The 18877-nt window shown below is 46.3% G+C and overlaps 1 protein-coding gene across 8 annotated transcripts in view; it reads right to left on the bottom strand.

Annotated features, from left to right (window-relative positions):
* ARHGAP23 (Rho GTPase activating protein 23) overlaps positions 1-18877 on the bottom strand; it is a 130980-nt gene that overhangs the window by 52646 nt on the left and 59457 nt on the right. For 4 of the 8 annotated variants that reach the window (XM_031966141.1, XM_031966140.1, XM_031966139.1 and 1 more), the window contains 10 exons: positions 14523-14684; positions 11749-11773; positions 9075-9170; positions 8531-8609; positions 7699-7753; positions 3506-4667; positions 2733-2888; positions 2268-2379; positions 1801-1873; positions 886-1023 (listed from right to left, as the gene is read on the bottom strand). In XM_031966141.1, the coding sequence (XP_031822001.1) occupies positions 886-1023; positions 1801-1873; positions 2268-2379; positions 2733-2888; positions 3506-4667; positions 7699-7753; positions 8531-8609; positions 9075-9170; positions 11749-11773; positions 14523-14684 (2058 nt within the window). Of the gene's footprint in view, positions 1-885; positions 1024-1800; positions 1874-2267; positions 2380-2732; positions 2889-3505; positions 4668-5964; positions 6070-6584; positions 6806-7698; positions 7754-8530; positions 8610-9074; positions 9194-11748; positions 11774-14522; positions 14685-18877 lie in introns of those variants that run through there. The other 4 variants (XM_031966138.1, XM_031966142.1, XM_031966143.1 and 1 more) reach the window with 4 other exon arrangements.

Here is an 18877-nt window from a genome sequence, read left to right as displayed (position 1 = left end):
ATATTTTACTTTTGCACCTATAATTGTTCTGAAGGGATTAGTCTGGGGCTAGAATCATCCCAGGAAGTCAGCTGAGAATCAGTGGGATCAACCCAGGAGTGTGCTAGAGCCAGATAGAATCAGCCCTCCAGAGACGATTGTTAAATTTTCAGTGTAAGCATTTACACCTCAGAAACAATTTATTATTTTGTTAAGTGTCTAGTATTAAAGTAATGGGGGGGGATGTTAATAATGCAGATTAAATTTAAAATGTGTCACAAGGAAAATTTTCCCCTTTAAGAGCCCCATTTATTTAAATATTTACCAGCATACCCCTGGATCAATGATATCATCTTTTTATCAACATGTAATTTGTATTCTATCCAATCTCCTTAGGATGATAGAATGATAGAATCCTATTGGTCTTAGAGCTGGAAAAGACTTAAAGATTATCTTGTCCAAGTCCTACATCTTACAAAAGAAAAAAGTATGGCCCCAACCGCAAGATAATTTGCTTAAGGTCACCGCCATATCTAGCATAATGGGGATTTGAACTCGAGGTATTACACAACACACACACACACATCCCCAATCAACTTTGCCATTCTAGCTCTAGTTAAGAAGTTCCTTGATTTTGTTTTTGGTTCAGCACCTAGTACAGTACCTAGGGCACTTAAAAATTCTTACCGAGTTGAACTAGAATCTAACCTTGATCTCTAACCTCAATCTCATATTGCAATTTAAGATGTCTTCCTCTGGTTCCTAAGCTGCCCTCTGAAGGGCATAAAAATTGTTTTGAGATTTGTCCCTTCCCCTTGTTACTATTCCCCCGAGGCAGGAGATTTTCAGTCAGACAAATGCTAACACACAGGCTTATACCCCTACCCTTAACCCTCCCTCTCTTACCTTTCCCTTCTTGGTAAGGATCTGCTTAAAATATAACCAGCCTTCTCTTCTGATATCACTAAAAGTCATGTCTGAGAGGTCAGAGGTTGAATGCCTCTTGGAGGGAGCATCTTCTGATGTGCCCAAACTGTCCAGGGACTGTGATGAAAAGGGAAGGAGTAAGTCATACAGGAGTCTACACCAACACCTCTTCAAATACGGCGCGTTTGGGGAGGGGGGGCACTATGTCTGCTCTTCCTCTTCCTCTTGAATTTATTGTGAAATCTTGAGTACTTAATTTAACTTCTCTGAGTCTCCTGTATTGAGGTCATAAGACGAGTACACAGGAGATGAGGGAGAGTTGCAAAGGATATGACCTCCCAAGGTGTCATACTGTTAGGAAGCGAAAACTTGACTAAACCTTCAACTTCAGACTGGAAAGGATTAAATCAACAGAGGAAGTGATACTGTCAATAAGGAGTTAAGTAAACAAAGGAGCTAATAATGTCAATAAGGAACTAAATAAACAAAGGAAAGGACACTATCACCAGGAGTTGGTTAGCAGAGCAGGTAACAAGGTCAGCAAAGAGTTAAACAAAAATCCATCAAGAAGAAAGTGAAATTAAGACTGAGCTATTTTCTACTTTCCCTAACATCTATCATCAAGACCCTTAAAAAAAAAAAAAAAAAGACCAAAGATAAGCCCATTTCTCCCAGTTGTATCTAATGTAAATAAGAAGGGAGTAAATAAACATGTTATAGCTGGGGAGATTGAGGCCCAGAGAAAGTAAGGTTATAGGTTATAGAGACTGACCAAGTGGGAAAGCTTGGGTCCAAAGCTCTTTTATCGCTTCCTTTATCCCATCTCCTTTGGCCCATCCCACCTTCAGCAGCTTACTCCATCACATGTGACCCTCCCCACCTCCAGCAGCTTACCCCATCTGTGAAGAAGCTTCGCAGCATTCGAAGGCTGGGCACTCGGTTAGGGAGTCGTCTGGAGAAAGAAGTACTGGCGTGTGAGGGAGGAAGAATGGGATAAAGGGAAGGGAATTCTGATTTTTACCACCTACTTTTCTCTGAACTCCCAAAAGATTCAGGATTTCTGTGAATAGAACACTGCTTCCCATGGGGAGAGGTACCAGGTTCAGTGGGTCTCTGAATCAAGAGATCTCAGAGGTTACCTGAGATCTGCTTCCCTCATTCTACAAATAAGGAACTTAAGGCCCAGAGAAGGGAGTGACCTGCTGATGGACCCAATGACTGCAAGGATTTGAATCCTTTGATTCCATACCCAGTACTCCAAAAGTGCCTCTGTCCTTGCCCTACCCAAGCAATATAAGGAGCAGTGAGTACGTGACTGGGCATGAGGTACAACTGAGGATGGGTGACCTTGGGTGACTTACCGGAGTATCCTGCCCTCCTCCCGGAAGGTGTTAAGGCCATCATCACATGACTTGGAACGCTCGGTGGTGATGGCCAGAAGGTAGGATGATCGTCGGCCGGCTTTGATGCTGCCTGCAATGCCCATCCCCAGTAGATACATTTTGGGTTGGGGGCACATCTGAGGGCTCCCTCTTCCTCCCTTCCTTCCCTCCTTCTTGTTCCTCCCTCTTTCTCCTCCCAGGTACCAGACTACCTCCCAGTGTTCCCACATCAGCATCTCTGATCTAGCGGTGAAAATGACCACCGAGCTCTACACCCAAGAAGGATGGAAAGCACCCAAGGGGGCAGTTGAAAACCAGATAATGGATCCAAAAGAAATCAGATTGCAACTTTCATAAACATCAAGGAATAAGATTAATAAATCAAGTAGTGAGCAGACTAAGAAGTAAGCTTTGGGTACAATGAGGATAGGTACAGGTACTCACTGCAGTCTTGTGAGTAGTGGCGGCCAAGGGCAAAGGTGAAGGTTGGGGAGGATGGGCTGGTGCCCATCACAGGGGCAGAGTTCATGGCACTGGACACAACGGCTGAGGCTGGTACATGCTTGGCTTTTAGGTCAATGCTGGGGCTGGTAGGCTCATCTTCAGAAGGATAAAAGCAGGAAAAGTGGGAAAGGAGACCTTAGCCTAGCTCATCATGCACCCTTTCCTCCTGTCCCTCCTTGAGGGTGAAATCTCTTCAAGATGGTTCTCTCTGATATCTCTGACACACCAGTTAGAAATTATCTAATCCATCACAGCTAAGGAATGGATCTCATCTCACCTAGCTGGGCAGCTAGATGATGCAATTGTTACAGTGCTGAGCCTGGCATCTGGAAAACCTGAATTCAAATCCAGCCTCAGACTTTACTGGGCACATCTTTTATGTCTCTATTCCTCATCTGTAAAATGAGGATGATAATAGCATTTACCTCCCAGGGTTATTATGAGGATCGAGTGAGATAATAATTTTAAAGTGCTTTAGCAGAGCTTGATTCATAGTAAGCACTATAGAAATGTTAGTTGCTATCATCATTATCATCATCATCATGTCAGACTGGAAGCTTCTCAAGGGCAACAAATTTTTCTCTCCCTTCCTCTGGCTCATCTATCATCAGCCAGAACAAATCTCTGACTACTGAAGGTGGGGAAAAGGGAACAGGATGGAGAAGAATGGACTTCCTCTTCTCCCATCCTGCCCCATAGCAGCCCCCACTCACCTATGAAGGGAATGGATGCCAGTGAGTCTTCAGCAGCTGCCAAGGGTGCCACCTTCCTGCTTGGATGTTCTCCTTGCCCACTTGACTCAGGTTCTGAGGTCTCATCACCAAACCCAAAGTTCATCTGCCTCGGGGAAGGCTGCTGAGCCTTGCGCCCAGTGGGTGGTTTCTGTCGGAGAACCACCTCCTCCCTCCGCTCCTCGGGGGGCAGCTCTGGTGGCTGGGTGTTGGGCTCTGGCCGGGTAACCCTGAGTGGCTCTGAGGACTCAGCTGAATGTGGGGCAGATGGTTGGGGGAGATTGAAGGTAGGCAGCCCTCCAAAGGGAGAGTCCCGGAAAGAAAGGGCCTGAAGAAGACCAGTCCGGCGCTGAAAAGAGGGGCTATAACTTCGGTACCCAATGTAACCTGCATCATCCAAGCTAGGATGAGTGGGCTGAGCTGGGGGCTTCGGTCCTGGGGGGTCCTGGGGCAGGCAGGTCGGGGGTCGGGTTGGCGTACGTTGGGGCACCCACCCAGAGTGCTCAAACCGGGGAGACACCAGTGTCCCCGGCCCCAGTGCCTCAGCGGAGCGGACAAAGCGACCTAGGTAGTCATCGGATCGGGCTCGATGCCATCCCTCGTGCCCCAGATGACACAGGGTATCCTGGGAGGCAGAGCAGGGCCATGGTCGATGGGCCACAACATCTCCCAGCCGGTCCTGGGAGACACTTCGAGCGCGAGGGGGCATAACTGGGCACCGCCCCTCTCCACTCCTCCGAGGCACCTGATTCGACAGCCAGTGGGACAGTGCCTGCTGGCATTCCAGTTTGCTTGGGGGTGCCCGGACCCCAGGGTCCTGGAAGGCACGGGAAGTCCGAGGATCAGGAGCAAGGCGGGGAAAGGCACTAGGATTGGGGCGCGGCTGGCTCATCCCAAAAGAGGCGTTGTCTGGGTGGGGGCAGGACGGTGGGGCCCGATAGCCAGGCTCACTCCAAGGGGAAGGGCGCCAGTGGTCGGTGGGGGGTGCCGAGTGGGGCTCAGACACCATGGTGACCCGGGACGAGGCCCGGGGCTGTGACGCATAGGTCTTTCGCGGGTAACAGAGTGGCGGTGGCTCTGGGATGCTCCGGGCTTCTCCAGAATAGGGCTGGTTCCCTTTTAGGTAGGCATCCTGGGAATAAGCCTGAGGAGAGTGACAGGAAGAAGGGAAAGGGGTCAGCAAAGTCCAACTGGTCATTGTCTCTGCAGAGCTGGCCTAGAGGAATCAGGAAGACCAGAGTCCAGATTCTGCTTCAGACAATTACTAGCTGGGTGATCATGGGCAAGTCATTTAACATCTCTGAGTCTCAATTTCCTCTTCTGTAAAACAAGGATAATAATAGCACCTAACCCCCAGGGCTCTTGTCAGGATCAAATGAAATAACACATGTAAAATATGTTGCAAGCCCTATGTAAACGATAGTTATAACTTTTATCACAGAGATAAGTGGAAGCTACTTTGGGGGAAGATGAAGATGGGTTGGGGGAGCAGTGGAGGGAAAGGAGAGGTTTGCTGAGTTCTGGGGAAGGAAGAAGTACAAATCCAATAAGAAGTACTAGAAAACCAACATGGGGCCAATTATGTTTACTGTGTGGCTCTTTTCAGGCTTAAGCCAAAAGCTGTTGCTGGCAACTAAGAGCTCACATTTGATCTGCCATCCTCTTCCCCCAGAAATAGCCCTGCTCTACTCCTCAGGATAAAGGGGCCATACACACCCTTCTTAGAGAGCCCAAAGCCCCTTGGGAAATGAAATCTAGCTTCCAGAGGTAGAAAAAGAGGTTAGGGGTGGGGAGAAGGGCCTCAAGAAGCGGGATGGAGACCGGGAGGAGGAAGGGGAGGCGGCGGCCAGGCAAAGAAAGATTATTCCTCTGGATCCCGTAGGGAACCAAAAACCTCTGTCCTCTTACTGTTGGCTTAAATGATTCCTAGGATGGAGGGGAAGCAGGGAAGGAAAGAGGGAGGGAATGCGAAGTCTCCTGATCTCAGACTTTCCCATCTCCTGTTCTCTCTCAGCTTGCGCTCCGCTCCCGGGCCAGCATTGGCTGAGGGGCTTGGCAGGCCCGCCCCCCCTCTATTCTAACCCCCCCCCCATTCTGGAATTTGGCTCCAAGACTGAGGCTGGCGCTGCATTGCTGAGCAGTGACAGAGCCGGCCCTCACCCGGCCAAAAAAGGAGGCGGCCCCAGGACAGAGGGACCCCGGCAGCCTTCGGCCAGAGCGGCCCCGGGCTCCCGACCAGCTGCTGGCCTCTGGCCCCTCCCTGACGGCCCATAAGGGACCTTTCCTAGGGAAATAATACGGTGGGGTGGTATAGCGGGGGTAGGGGTCGGGGGTCCCCACACACACACACACACAATTACAGTGAGACACTCCCTGAAACGCACCAAGGGACACAACCCACTACTTGGGCAAACACACAAGGGGCGCACACACACACATACCTCTCCTCCCGGCCATCCTGCCGGCTCCCCACCTCACAGCATCCTGACCACGCCTCCTCGGCTCCTCGCCGCCCCGCTCCCAGACCCCCTCCCTTCCCCGGGCTCCCCCTCAGCTCCGCCCTCACTAACCAGCTGAGGCCCGGCGCCCGGCCTCAGTCCTCCCTCTCAGGCCCTGCTCTCCCTGGCCGGGCCCCCACCCTGGCTCTGAGACCGGGATGCGGGGGGAGGTAGCCGGGGCGGGGGGCGGGAGGGAGGGGGCTAGACAGTGTCGAGCGGTGGCGTCAGGGGCTGCTCGCGCCCTGATTGGTTGGCAGTATTGGCTCCCAACCACAGGAATGCTTGGGCCCCACCCTCCTGGGCCTGCCGGTGGTTGAAGAATTGGGGGGGGGGGGGAGGTAAGAGGTGGGGGGTGGAAAGACAGAAGAGTGGCCAGCATCCAAATACTGACATCTGGTGCTCTCTGCCCACCCCTTCCGTGTGGGCACCAGGATCCTCCACACCATCCTTCATACTATGCAAGCTGGCTCCTCCCCTCACTATGCTTGGCACAAGGGGGAAGGTGCCACCCTGTAAAATGCCAACACTTCACGCAGTGCCCACCCCCACGCTTGCGAACTCACCCCGGGACCTCTATCCTCCATGTTCCATCCTTCCTCACACTCTCTCCTCTCCTTCCCCCCAAATCTGGGGCCACACTTTTGTTTCTCCTCCGGACCCAGAGCCCGTCAAGATTAGGGAGGGGTGTACTGGGAGGAGCTTGGATTCTGACTCCATGCTTCATGATTTGATTTGGGGTGAATCACTTAATCTCTCTGAGCCTTTATAAAAATAGGGAGACAAGGCTGAAGCAGGAGAGCCACAACTGTCTCTAACTCCTCCTCTTTTCAAAAGGCTCCCCCCCCCCCAAGGGCAAAGGAGCTATCTAGGTCACCAGGAATCCTGTGATGATGATTATATGATTTTGAGTATGTTGAGGAAGCTGGGAGACCAACACTGCAGGACATATAAATTTCCCCCAGAGCTGGGACGGCCTCCATTGCCTGCTTCCCCTCTCAGAGGCCGCTGCCTTAGCAGAAATCCTGCTGACACTGTGCCCCCCGAGCATGAAGTTGGGGATTGAGCTGGGTTACCCATAAGATAGAAACAGATGAGCAGAAGGTTTTGTCCCCAGGCTTAGGCAAGCAGAGGGAAAAGCCTGACATCAGGGACAACATTCCCCCTCACCCTTTTACTGTTGGGAGAGAGTCTTTGCCCATGTCAGGATGAAGATCTCTGTGGACATGTAATGGGGAAGGACTGGAGAGGAGTCTCCTGGAGAGTCTCACCCCCTGGGGGAAGGTGGGACGGAGAAAAAGGAGAGAGGAAGGTTCTTCCCTAGGGAGGTGTCTGTGGAATGGCCAAAGGTCTTCTTGAATCTGGCACTGTACCAGTATCTCCTAATGGAGGCTACCCAGGCAGATCTACTTGGGGCATCGCCGACTGAGACCTCTTCGTGGCTGCCCTCAACGACACAATCAATACCCATACCACCCCCTGGGAGATGCCCTGGCAGTGGGTGAACTGGGCGATTCTCAAGTAGCCCTCCCATGGGTTAACCCTTGCTTTCTTCACTCTCTTGCTGTGCTAATGGGAAAAAAGGAAACCTATTAAGAGCAGGTGCTAGATCTTGACATCTCAGCTATCTAGCCAGGCAATCTCCCTACCTAGAGAAAGGGTCAAGGAGCAGGAACTCACCAGCTGGAGGATGTCCTCATCCTTGGGCATGATGGAGAGTTCCAAGGCATCATCACTGTAGAGGCAGGGGAAGGTGATCAGCCCATACCATAGGTTTCCACCTCTAAACACACACTTACACACACACACACACACACACACACACACACACACACAGACACCAAGGCAAAGGGAGGGACCAAAAAGGCCTGTCTGGGAATACAGGATGCTCCAGATACTCAGGAGCAAGCCTCTTGCAAAATGCTCTAAGAACAAAACACTCCATCTCTTGGCTTCAGATATTTTCTCTGACTGTCTCTCATGCCTGGAACATTCTTCCTCCTCATCTCCACACACTGACTTCCCTGACTTCCTTTAAGCCCAACACAATTTCATCTTCCACAAAGGACTTCTTAAATTTTTTCCACTGACAATCCCTTTTCACCCAAGAAATGCTTACATGATTCCAGGCATATAGGTATGTAAAATACAAATAAAAAATTAAAGATAATCATAATTTTGTGACCCCTCCTACATTCAGTTATGAGACCCAATATGGGGTCATGTACCACAGTTTAAGAAGCTGAGTTCTACAGGAAGCCTTCTCAACCCCTCTTAATTCTAATACCTTCTCTCTGTTAATTATTTCCTATTTATCCTATTTATAGCTTTCTTTGTGTATACTGGTTTGTTTGCTTTCTTCCTCATTAGTCTGTAAACTCCTTGAGCACAAGGACTGTCTTTGAGTGCTTAGCCCAGTGCCTGACAGTGGGCTAGTAAATAATGATTGATTTGAGGGAGGGAAAGGCAGGGCTTAGATTTACTCAGGTTGTGGAGAGAAGAGGCTACTCACCTGTTCTGGATCAGTGCAATAACTTGTGAATAGGTCTTCCCAATGATGCTTTCACCATTCACTTTCACCAGCCGGTCTCCTGATGATATAGGTCGGGGTTGGGAATGGGGAAGGGGGGAGATGGGGAGGCTAAGGATCTGACCTACATGAATTTCTTGGGTATGGGGTTTAGGGAGACACATTCCATCCCTTGCTGGCAGTCCCAATTGTCTCTCAGAACATGGTTTTAGACTCTTTCATCTTGATTCATTCCCCCATGAAAGATTCATTTGAGGGATGGATAGCAAAGCCTCTTCCTCAACAGGGGTCAAATCCAGGCCTCCTTGCTCTCCCTCATCCCAGGTCTCCCACCCTTGAAGTTAGGACTCCATTCTAGCCAAACAAGGGGGGAAATCATTATTTGTTTGGTGTGGGAGCATATAGGAGCCGATTTCATCAAGTCCAGGAGGTATTTTCCTCAAGCATCATGAGAATTACAGCAAGGAGTAAGGCAGTTCCCAACTGAGAAAACCTAGTGCACGTCCCCCTCTGGCACCTCACTCACCTGTCCGAAGCCCAGCTTGATGGGCAGGGCCATCATCCTTCACATTCTTGACAAAGATGGTGTCCATGGGCTCCAGGTGGCTCCGGAGGGAGGGCCCTGGTAGGCAGTGGCCAGGTTAGCTGGGGGTTGGGGGCCGAGGGTCACACATACCCAGAGGTATATTTAGTAGAACACATACACACACAGTGACATGTAGCCACACACATAGAGAGAACATACAGGAACTCACAAAGATACGCAAGAGAGCATACATATACAGAGAGACACGAACAGATATACAAGAACTATAGGTAGACACTAAAATGCAAAAATAATACAAAATAATAAAGGAGCAGAGATTTAGAGCCAGAAGGGACCTAGTCCAAAGGTTTTTAACCTGGGATCTACAAAATCCTTCCCAAAGGAGTTGTAGATAGATATCAGGAACATCTTTATTTCAATAGAATTGATTTCTTTTGTAATCCTATGTATTTTATTTTATGCACTTAAAAATATAATTTTTGAGAAAGTATCTCTAGGTTTCACCAGAACCAGAGGGGTTCGATGACACAAAAAAATGAAGAACCTCTGATCTAGTCTAACCCACTTATTCTATAGATCAGGGGTGGCGAATTTCCAGGCAGCATAAAATCCAAAAAATCATTTTCTAAGATATTCATAGGTTCCAATGAGCTGAAAGCTAGGTACAACAATCTCTCACTGCTTGAAATCTATATGTTGATCATTTTGTATGCCGGCAAATAATGTTATAAATATCCAAATGGCCCTTGGCAGAAAAAAAGTTTCCCTCCCCCTGTAATAAGTGATAAATAAGCTTAGAGAGGTTAGTTTATTTGCCCAGACCACCCAGGTAGCAAGTGGCAGGAGAGGGATTCAAACCCAGTTTTCTAGTTTCAAATGCAGCCCTTATTCTATTGTGCCATGGAGACGTATACATTCTGGGCTAGGGATGGTGGTGGGTAATACAGGGAGACACAGAGACATAGGAACAGAGAGACATAAAACAGAAAGTCCCCGATCCCAGCATTGGACTTTCCAAGGAGGCACTAGACCACCCCAATGTCCACTGAGGGAGGGGGACACAAACACGTGCACTGATACCTTCATGAGATCATCATTTCAGTCCCACCCCTTTTCAACCTCACAATTTCCATCTAACCACCTGGAATCAATAAATTCAGTCTTTTCTTATGGAAAATCATAATCCATCTTCTGTACTTCCCCCTACTCCCACCAATATACATAGGTTGTTTGGGTCCCAAGGGCAGAACGAGGGATGAGTTTCCCCAGAATGGCTAGAATGAATAGAAAGAGGAAATATAGCTTAACAGGTCCTCATCAATTCAATGAAGAGGACGTCAGTCTCCAAGGTTTCTATCCCAATTTTGACCACCAGGGGTCAGGATGGGCATCAACCTGGGGACAGAGAATCTTAAATTTCAATTTGTCACATGGCAAGTGACATTCCCAGACTTGTAAACGGGAGGAGGAGATGCTGTCGGCAAATGACAGAAACTAAAGATGCCAACATCAGCCCATATTTAAAGGGAGATGTCCCATAGCTGAGGCCCATTCCTGATGAATGGATATGGCCCACAAAGAGAAATAAGGGAAGAGGAGAGAGAGGGAAGGAGGAGGGAGGGAGGGAAAGTAGGAGAGAGAGAAAGAGAGAGATACAGAGACACAGAGTGAGACAGAGACACACAGAGACAGAGAGAGAGAAAGAGTCAGAGAGAGACAGAGAGAAATAGAGACAGGGTGAGACACAGACACACAGAGACAGAGAGAGATAAGACAGAGACAGGGAGAAATAGAGACAGGGTGAGACAGAGAGAGAGAGAGAGACAGAGACAGAGACAGAGACACAGAGACAGAAAGAGACAGAGTCAGAGTGAGAGAGACAGAGACACACAGAGACAGAGAGACAGAGAGAGACAGAGACAGAGAGAGAGAGAGAGAAATAGAGACAGGGTGAGACACAGACACACAGAGACAGAGAGATATAAGACAGAGACAGGGAGAAATAGAGACAGGGTGAGACAGAGAGAGAGAGAGAGAGAGAGAGAGAGAAAGAGAGAGAGACACAGAGACAGAAAGAGACAGTCAGAGTGAGAGAGACAGAGACACACAGAGACAGAGAGAGAGAAAGAGTCAGAGAGAGACAGAGAGAAATAGAGACAGGGTGAGACACAGACACACAGAGACAGAGAGAGATAAGACAGAGACAGGGAGAAATAGAGACAGGGTGAGACAGAGAGAGAGAGAGAGACAGAGACAGAGACAGAGACACAGAGACAGAAAGAGACAGAGTCAGAGTGAGAGAGACAGAGACACACAGAGACAGAGAGACAGAGAGAGACAGAGTCAGAGAGAGAGAGAGACAGAGAGAGAACTAGAGACACAGAGTGAGACAGAAAGCAGAAAGGGAGAGAGAGAGAGGGAGAGGGAGAGGGAGAGGGAGAGGGAGAGGGAGAGGGAGAGGGAGAGGGGGAGAGGGAAAGGGGGGGAAAGAGAGAGGGGGGGAGAGGAAGGATATAGCACAAAGACCAACAGAGATAATGGAGATACCAGACATGGAAGAGATGAAGAAACAGAAATAACAAGAACCCAGGAAGTAGAGCCCAGTTCCCAATCTTGAACCCTTCTTCAGGTCCCAGACAGGATCTCTCCTTACCTCCTCGATTTCCATTCTCTTCCTCCTGCAGAGGAGAAAAGGATTGGGGTGAGTAGCTGAGATCCAACTGGGTAATTCCTACCATTTAAAGAGGAAGCATGCAACTAAGTAATACAACCTATCCAGATTCCCTACTTCCTCCATTCGTGCTACTAACTTGCTATTAGAACTAATCAGAAAATCAAGAGTGCAGTGGAGCAGCCTGGGAGGGGAGGGGTAGTAGTGTCAGAGACTACATCTCTGCTCCCCCTCCTCTATCCCAAGTTTCATCACCACGTGGCCTTTCTTTCAGGGAGCTCTCTGAGCGATAGGGAAACACAGTCTCATTTTGATGGGGAGTCAGGCACAGTCAGGATATAGTCAGAATCTCAGGTTCGGGGAGATGAGGGGGAATGAAGGGTATGGCATCAATTATGGAAGAGCACAGACTCATAGGGAAATGAGAGCCTGGGGACAGTGATCACAAAAGTTTCTCTAAAAGAGGATTTGAAATCTATTGTACAAGGAGGTAGGAAATAGACACCCTTGCTTGGGGAAATAGACCATGAAGAAATAAGAATAAGCTGAGATATAGAAAGGAGAGAGATCAGCAGAATCTATATTGGGGAATAAATAGCAAATGATTAAGTTTATGAGGCAGGGTCAGCAGCTGATGGAGGGAAAGAGCTTGAAAGCTCAGTAGAGGCATTTCTAACTACCTAATCAGGTAGTAATGATAAGGAGCCACCTTGGTTCTTGAGTCAGGAAGGGAAAATATGAAAACATGTTTTGGAGAAGATGGATTTGTGAAGCAGGTGGAGGGGAGGGGCGAAGATGTGGGAGGACTAATTAGGCATCTGCTGTGATCACCTAGATGTGAATGGATTTGGGCCTTGTTGGGGGAGCAGCCAAAGAAAGGGGAAAAGGGTATTAATGAATAGCATCAGGAGGGGGGGAAATTAACAGAGAAATGGAGATTTTCAGTCACTTCTAGTGGACAGGGACCTAATTTGGATACCATCCTTATTTTCTTTTAGAGGTTACTGATGTGAGCTGACAACATCAGAATTGGGTAGGAAGAAGAAGCAGATACGTTTAGACAGCTGGGCTGCCTCTGGGCTGCCACTGTCAGGTGGGAAACACCAAGGATGGAACAGAGCCTTCCTTCTGGCTGGCCGACTCTTTCCCAAACCCAGAACAGGCCTCCAGGGACAGAAAGGGCACAGTCTCCCAACCCCAGAAGTTAGACTATTCAAATGGAGCTTGGACCAGTCTTTGCTCCACTCCAGTAGATAATGCTGCTTAAGATAGAGGAGAAAAGGAAGCAATTGCGCATTTTCTCTGAGGGCAGAATCTTGGAGAAAGCGGCCAGAGGATGGGGGAGCTGTAGTAGGAAGGGACTAGGAAATGGGCAAAGCCAGAGAGATCATGTCTAAAAGGGTAGACTGAAAGTACTGACATCCTGAGGTTGCCTAGGAACAGCCTGCTAACTTCAGTCGCCCCAGCCTGATTCCCCAACCCCTACTCTTACACATTTAAAGAGACGAAATTCAGACAGAAGACATCTGAGAAACACACAGATAGAGATATACATTAATCAACACATAGGTTCACTCAAACCCAGAGATATGTCCAGGGTAATCTGATTCCTCTGTCCTCTAGCAGGTGGAATGGGAGCCCCTCAAAGGAGGAACCCTCCCCCAACAGCTGTGTTGGCTAATCCCAGTCCCCAGGGTGTGGAAAAGGACACAAATTCACTCTGAAACTCCAAAATAAACCTGCTCCTGTCGCTGTAGTAGGAGTATTGCCTCCATTTGAAGGCTGCATTTGTCTCCACCCACAACCCCTAAACTCCCAGACTTGATCTTAGACCTTTCATCCAACTAAGAGAGCCTGAAATCTAGAACAAAGAACCTGGATTTCTGCTCTAGAAAACATGGTCATTTAATCCAACCTTTCTCACTTTATAAATGAGGAAACAGAGACCAAGACAAACTTGCCATGCAGAATTCAATCCAGGTCCTATGACTCTAGCTTGTGCATCAACCACTGTCCCAATAAATGCTCCCTCACAGGCCTTAAAATTTGGATTAGAATTGAAAAGGACCTTGTTGTTTAATCCAACCCTATGTGACACATTTGGGGTCACAGATACTGGAAAAAGATATTGGAATAATTTGTTATTTCCTTGTCCAGCTTATTTTAAGATAAGGAAATTGAGGGAAACAGAATGAAGTGACTTGTTCAGGGTCATGCAGCTAGGAAGTATCTGAGGTCAGATTTGAAGTCAGGAAGATGAGTCTCCCTGACTCCAGGTACAGCACGAAATCCACTTAGTTTCTCCCTCCCTCCCTCTATCTTTCCCTCCCTTCCTCCTCCCCCCATCTCTCTTTATCCCACCCCTCACTCTCCCTCTCTGTCAGCACATGAACATTATATGGCCAAGTGAATGAATACCAAGAAAGGTTAAAAATTAAGCAATAATAGTTCATTTACGCAAAAGAGAAACACTTTGGCCATTATATTTTGTATTAAAATATCAGTCCTTTGTAAGAACATACAAAATTGATTATTAAAACTTTAATAAACTTGCCTTTTGTAAACAACAAAAAAAGTATCACTATTCTCCAGTTTATAGATAAGGAAAACAAGGCTTAGAGAAATCAGAACTAGTACTTGAACCTAGATCTTTTGACTGTGACCAATGACTTTTTTGTTTTTTTTTTACTGCATCCCACTGACACAGGTCACCCCTTGGTTTCTAGGGAAGAGCGACTTCAGGTCCAACCCCATACCTTTACACCACAGTGCACAGCTGATTCTGGCGGGTAGACAATGAAGTGCCGAAGGGTAAAGCCAAAACCATCTTGGGGATTCTTGTGTAACAGCAGTGTCCTGGGCCCTGGCCAGAGAGGGGGGGGTCCGGGAGAGCACACATCTCTCGGGCCCAGTGGAGGCTAGGGGGAGATAAGAAGAAAAATGTTGAAGTTCTGACCTGGCCTGAGCTGGCCCAAACTGGTATAAAACATGACTATATACATACACAGCTAGAGGAGGGAAGAGATTGGCCCTTCATGGGAAAGGAGACCTTAAAAGGGAGGCAGAGCTCAGCGTTCATTTCCCAGAGGACAAAGCAATGAATGGGTAGAAGTTGCAGAGACAAATTTGGTCTTAGTGTAAGAGGAAAGTTCCCAGTCTTCCAATTGGTCTTCCCACCTTGAGTTTCTCTCCCACCCCCTAATCCATCCTCCACTCAGCTGTCAAAGAAATTTTCTAAAAGTAAAGGTCTGATTCCAAAACCCACCCACCCTCACTTGATAAACTCCAGTGATTCCCTACTATCTTCAGGAACAAATGTAAATTATCCTGGTTGGCATTTAAAGCCCTTCTCAATCTGGTCCCTTCCTATCTTTCCAGTCTTCTAAAAAGTTATTTAATTTTTAATTTATGAAATAAAAGAAGCATTTCTGTAACACAGTATAATAATTTTTAAAAGATTGCACATGAAACCGCAAATCTATTATGTACAACTTGCTATTCCTTTTAAATATATAGTAAAGTTGTCACGTAAATTTCTTTTTTTAATCCCTTTCCCCATTTCCTTCTCTAGAGATGGCTACTTTTACTCACAAATGTGTATGTTTACAGCCTTCTTAAATATTACTCCCCTCTCTCTATGGTTTATTGGCCTACTTGTACATTCCATCTGACCATGCCTTTTTTTTTTTTTTTTTGGCTGCTCGCCATGCCTAGGAAGTTCGCCCTCTTTATATCTGCCTCCATTTCCCTAGCATCTTTCAAATCCTATCAGGAAGGTCACCATCCTGAACAATCTGTCTTCCTTCTCTGATTCCCCCAACCCCCCCTTTCCCTCTGAGATTATTGACATTTATATAATTCACATATACATATTAATGTATATGTTTTCCCCTCCATAAGAACATGAGCTCCTTTGGGACAGGGACAATATTTTTATCTTTCTGTCTTTTTATCACAAATTCCTTTTTTTTTTTTTTAAGAGGCAATGGGAAGGGGTGGGGGTGGACAGCTAGATGGAGCAGTGAAGAAAGTATAGGCTCTAAAGTCGGGAGATCCTGAGTTCAAATCCTGCCTTAGAAACTTAACACTTACTATCTATATGATCCTGAGTTAATCATTTAATCTGGATTGCCTCAATAGAGTCTCACCTACAGGGAGATGAGGGCAAATGAAAGATGCAGCACTGACAGAGGCAATCCGGGTTAAGTGACTTGCCCATAGTCACACAACTAGTAAATATCTGAGGCCAAATTTGAACTCAAGTCTTCTTGACTGCTGCTTTATTTTAGCACCAATTTTTAACATAATACTGGAAGATGGGAATTGCTTAATAAGTACTTGTTAAATAGTAGTGTGCTGGTAAATGTTTAATAACTGATCCTCCAGGGGGAAAAAAAGTGTCCATAACACTTTTAAGTTAAATCTGCATTATTACCATTTTCTTCATCACTTTTCTTAAGTCTAGCCAATAATCAAAACAATAAATTAAACTCTTATTCATAGTCTTTGCCAGTTTCCAGGGGATAGTCATACTGAAAATTTAACCATAGTTAATTCAAACTGGCTCCATGTTAATTGCTTCACTGCCATCCAAAAAATAGAAGAGATTGACCTGGGGAATTAGCTTCCCCTGACTCTGAGACTAAAAGCAAAGGCTTGATGACCAGGTTTATTACTGTATATCTTGGAGAGAAAATTCTTGTTCAGGCACAAGTTGAATGAAATAGCCCCAGGAATCTGTTCCTGATTTTCCTTAAATTTTAGATTATTTTTAATGAATTATTTTGCCTTTATGTTTCTTCTTGCTTTGAAGTAGAATAGCACTGTTGATAAATTATAACTGTAGAATGCTTTGAGATGAAAGCTTAAGAGATAAACTGTTTGTTCCATAGTGTGATATTAGCATTTCTTGAATTTCTTTCTAAAAACAGAAGATAGCTCTCAATATCATAATATAAGGATCTAAAGACAGTTGAATGAGAAAGTGAGTGATCTTAAACCTTGGGAATTCCAAGTGTTTTCCAGCTCACCATACTAATCCCCACTCTGTCTCCACTCCCTAGGCTCCCCCATGCCTTCGTCAACTCTCCTTGATGTGCTCTTCTCACCATGTAGTTTCCATTATCTCTCCCCAAGGAATTCTCCACATACATTGTTACACCCCCTCAACCCCTTCTCTCTAGATTCCCAGAGAATCCTCCCTAAATCATTTCCTTTCTCTATGACCTGCTACAGACCCTGAGTTCAACTCACCTATCCCTCTCTCTTTGAATAGGACAGTCTATTCCCCAACCAGGAAAACTTGGGGATTGAGATAAAGGAAGAGGAAGAGAAATATCTCTTGAGAGAGAAATTTTATTCATTTGCCAATACAAGCTCACATCTTTATTGCCTGCAGGTTTTTGTTGTTTTTACTGTCACATCATTCCTACCTGTAGGAGTTTTTACCAACCTCCAAGAAACTTTTCACCATCCAGTAATGGCTAGAGAAGGAGCAAAATCAAGATTACTGAAATGGATGGGTAAGAAAAGGGACTTTTTTTTTTGAGTTTAGGCTCCAGCCTAGCAGCCCAGTGCCTCAAACTCCATGGATGACTAAAATAAACGATAGAGACAATGCTGGGTTTGTGGAAGAATGCTTCTTACTATGTCTGCCCTTTGCCTTCCCACCCATGAAGGTGGAATGAAAGAAGTTGGTGGAGTGACTATCTAGTAAAAGAGATAACATGGAATAGCTGCAAAGTGTGCTGGACTTGGAGCCAGGAAGATCTGAGTTCAAAGTAATTTAATGCCTCTGTGCCTCGGTTTCCTACTTGTAAAATGAAGTGTGTGAGCTTGACAGCCTCTGAGTTTCCTTCTTGCTCTATGTCTGTGATCTTATGATTCCAGTAAAAGTGGGAGAAAGGGGCCTCTTTGAAGGGAAAAGGAAAGATTTGCTCAAGGAAAGGAGACAGAGCTCTTGTACTTATATGCAGATTAACTCCTCCTCTCCTTAAATACTCAAAGCTGCACAAAACATTGAGGATTCAAGGATCTGACAGAAGCTGTGATAGGGGAGAGACAGTTTGACAGAAAGGAAAAAAAACAGACAAGGGAAGGTGTAAAAGAGAGAGACAGTAAGAAAAGAATGGGGAGAGATGGAAATGATAAAAAAAGGAGATACAAGGATCAAGATGAAAGAAAGGAAGGTAGAGATATTTCTCTGACCTTTGGGTCTCTTTTTGTGGATCCTATATTTCTCATCCTTCTCCTCCATCCCAGAGCCCAAGGAGCTTCAGATACCTCTTTGTAACACCCTTATCACTTAGACTACTCTCATATCCTAGCTACCACAAGTAGCATAACTTTTGGGCGAATCCCACCATGACTTGCCTCAATTTAAACCCTCTGGAATAAAGAGGGACCCTTCCCTTCCAAATAAATGGTTAAACTTTAGCTCTGCAACTCCCCCCCCCCAAAATTCTTCATCCCCCTCACATATATACCTTTCATTTTTTTCAGTGCTGTTGGCTTTTTTTGGGAGGCGGAATAAAGAGGAAAGGGAAGGGGCCCAAAGGATGAGGAGGTAAAACAAACTGTCCTGATATCACCCCCCTCCCAAAGAAGATCTTTCTGAAGGTCTTCCCAATTGGACAGGGTTGGGGGACAGGGGGGAATGGACAAGAAGTAGGGAAGGATAAAGTTCAGAGTAATTGCTGCCAAAATGTCTGAGATATTTGTTGATTCATTTCTCCACCTATCCAGGTAGATTTGCTCAGCACCAATGTATTTTTACATATTTTTACAGTATTCACTGATTCTAGCCCACCTTCATCTCTCTACCCTCTCACCCCTACCTTGCAGTTACCCTTTCACCTCTTCAATCATCCAATTAAATTGATATTCCCCAAACACAGATCTGAGCATGTTACTGCTTTACTCAAAAAAAAAAAAAAAAAAAAAATCACTAGCTTCCTATTATAGCATAAAATGCAAAAACAATGCAATCCACAGTCTGGCTTCTCTGATCTACCTTTCCATTCATTTCATTTTACTCTTTCTTATAAATTCTCCATTCTAGTTTTACCTGGACAATTCATTCCATCTCCATTCTCAGTGATTTTGCATAGGT

The sequence above is a fragment of the Sarcophilus harrisii genome, chromosome 4, assembly GCF_902635505.1.
Source record: "Sarcophilus harrisii chromosome 4, mSarHar1.11, whole genome shotgun sequence".
NCBI lineage: Eukaryota > Metazoa > Chordata > Mammalia > Dasyuromorphia > Dasyuridae > Sarcophilus > Sarcophilus harrisii.
Note: the sequence above shows the minus strand (reverse complement) of the source record. Positions and strands in the feature narration are given on the sequence as shown.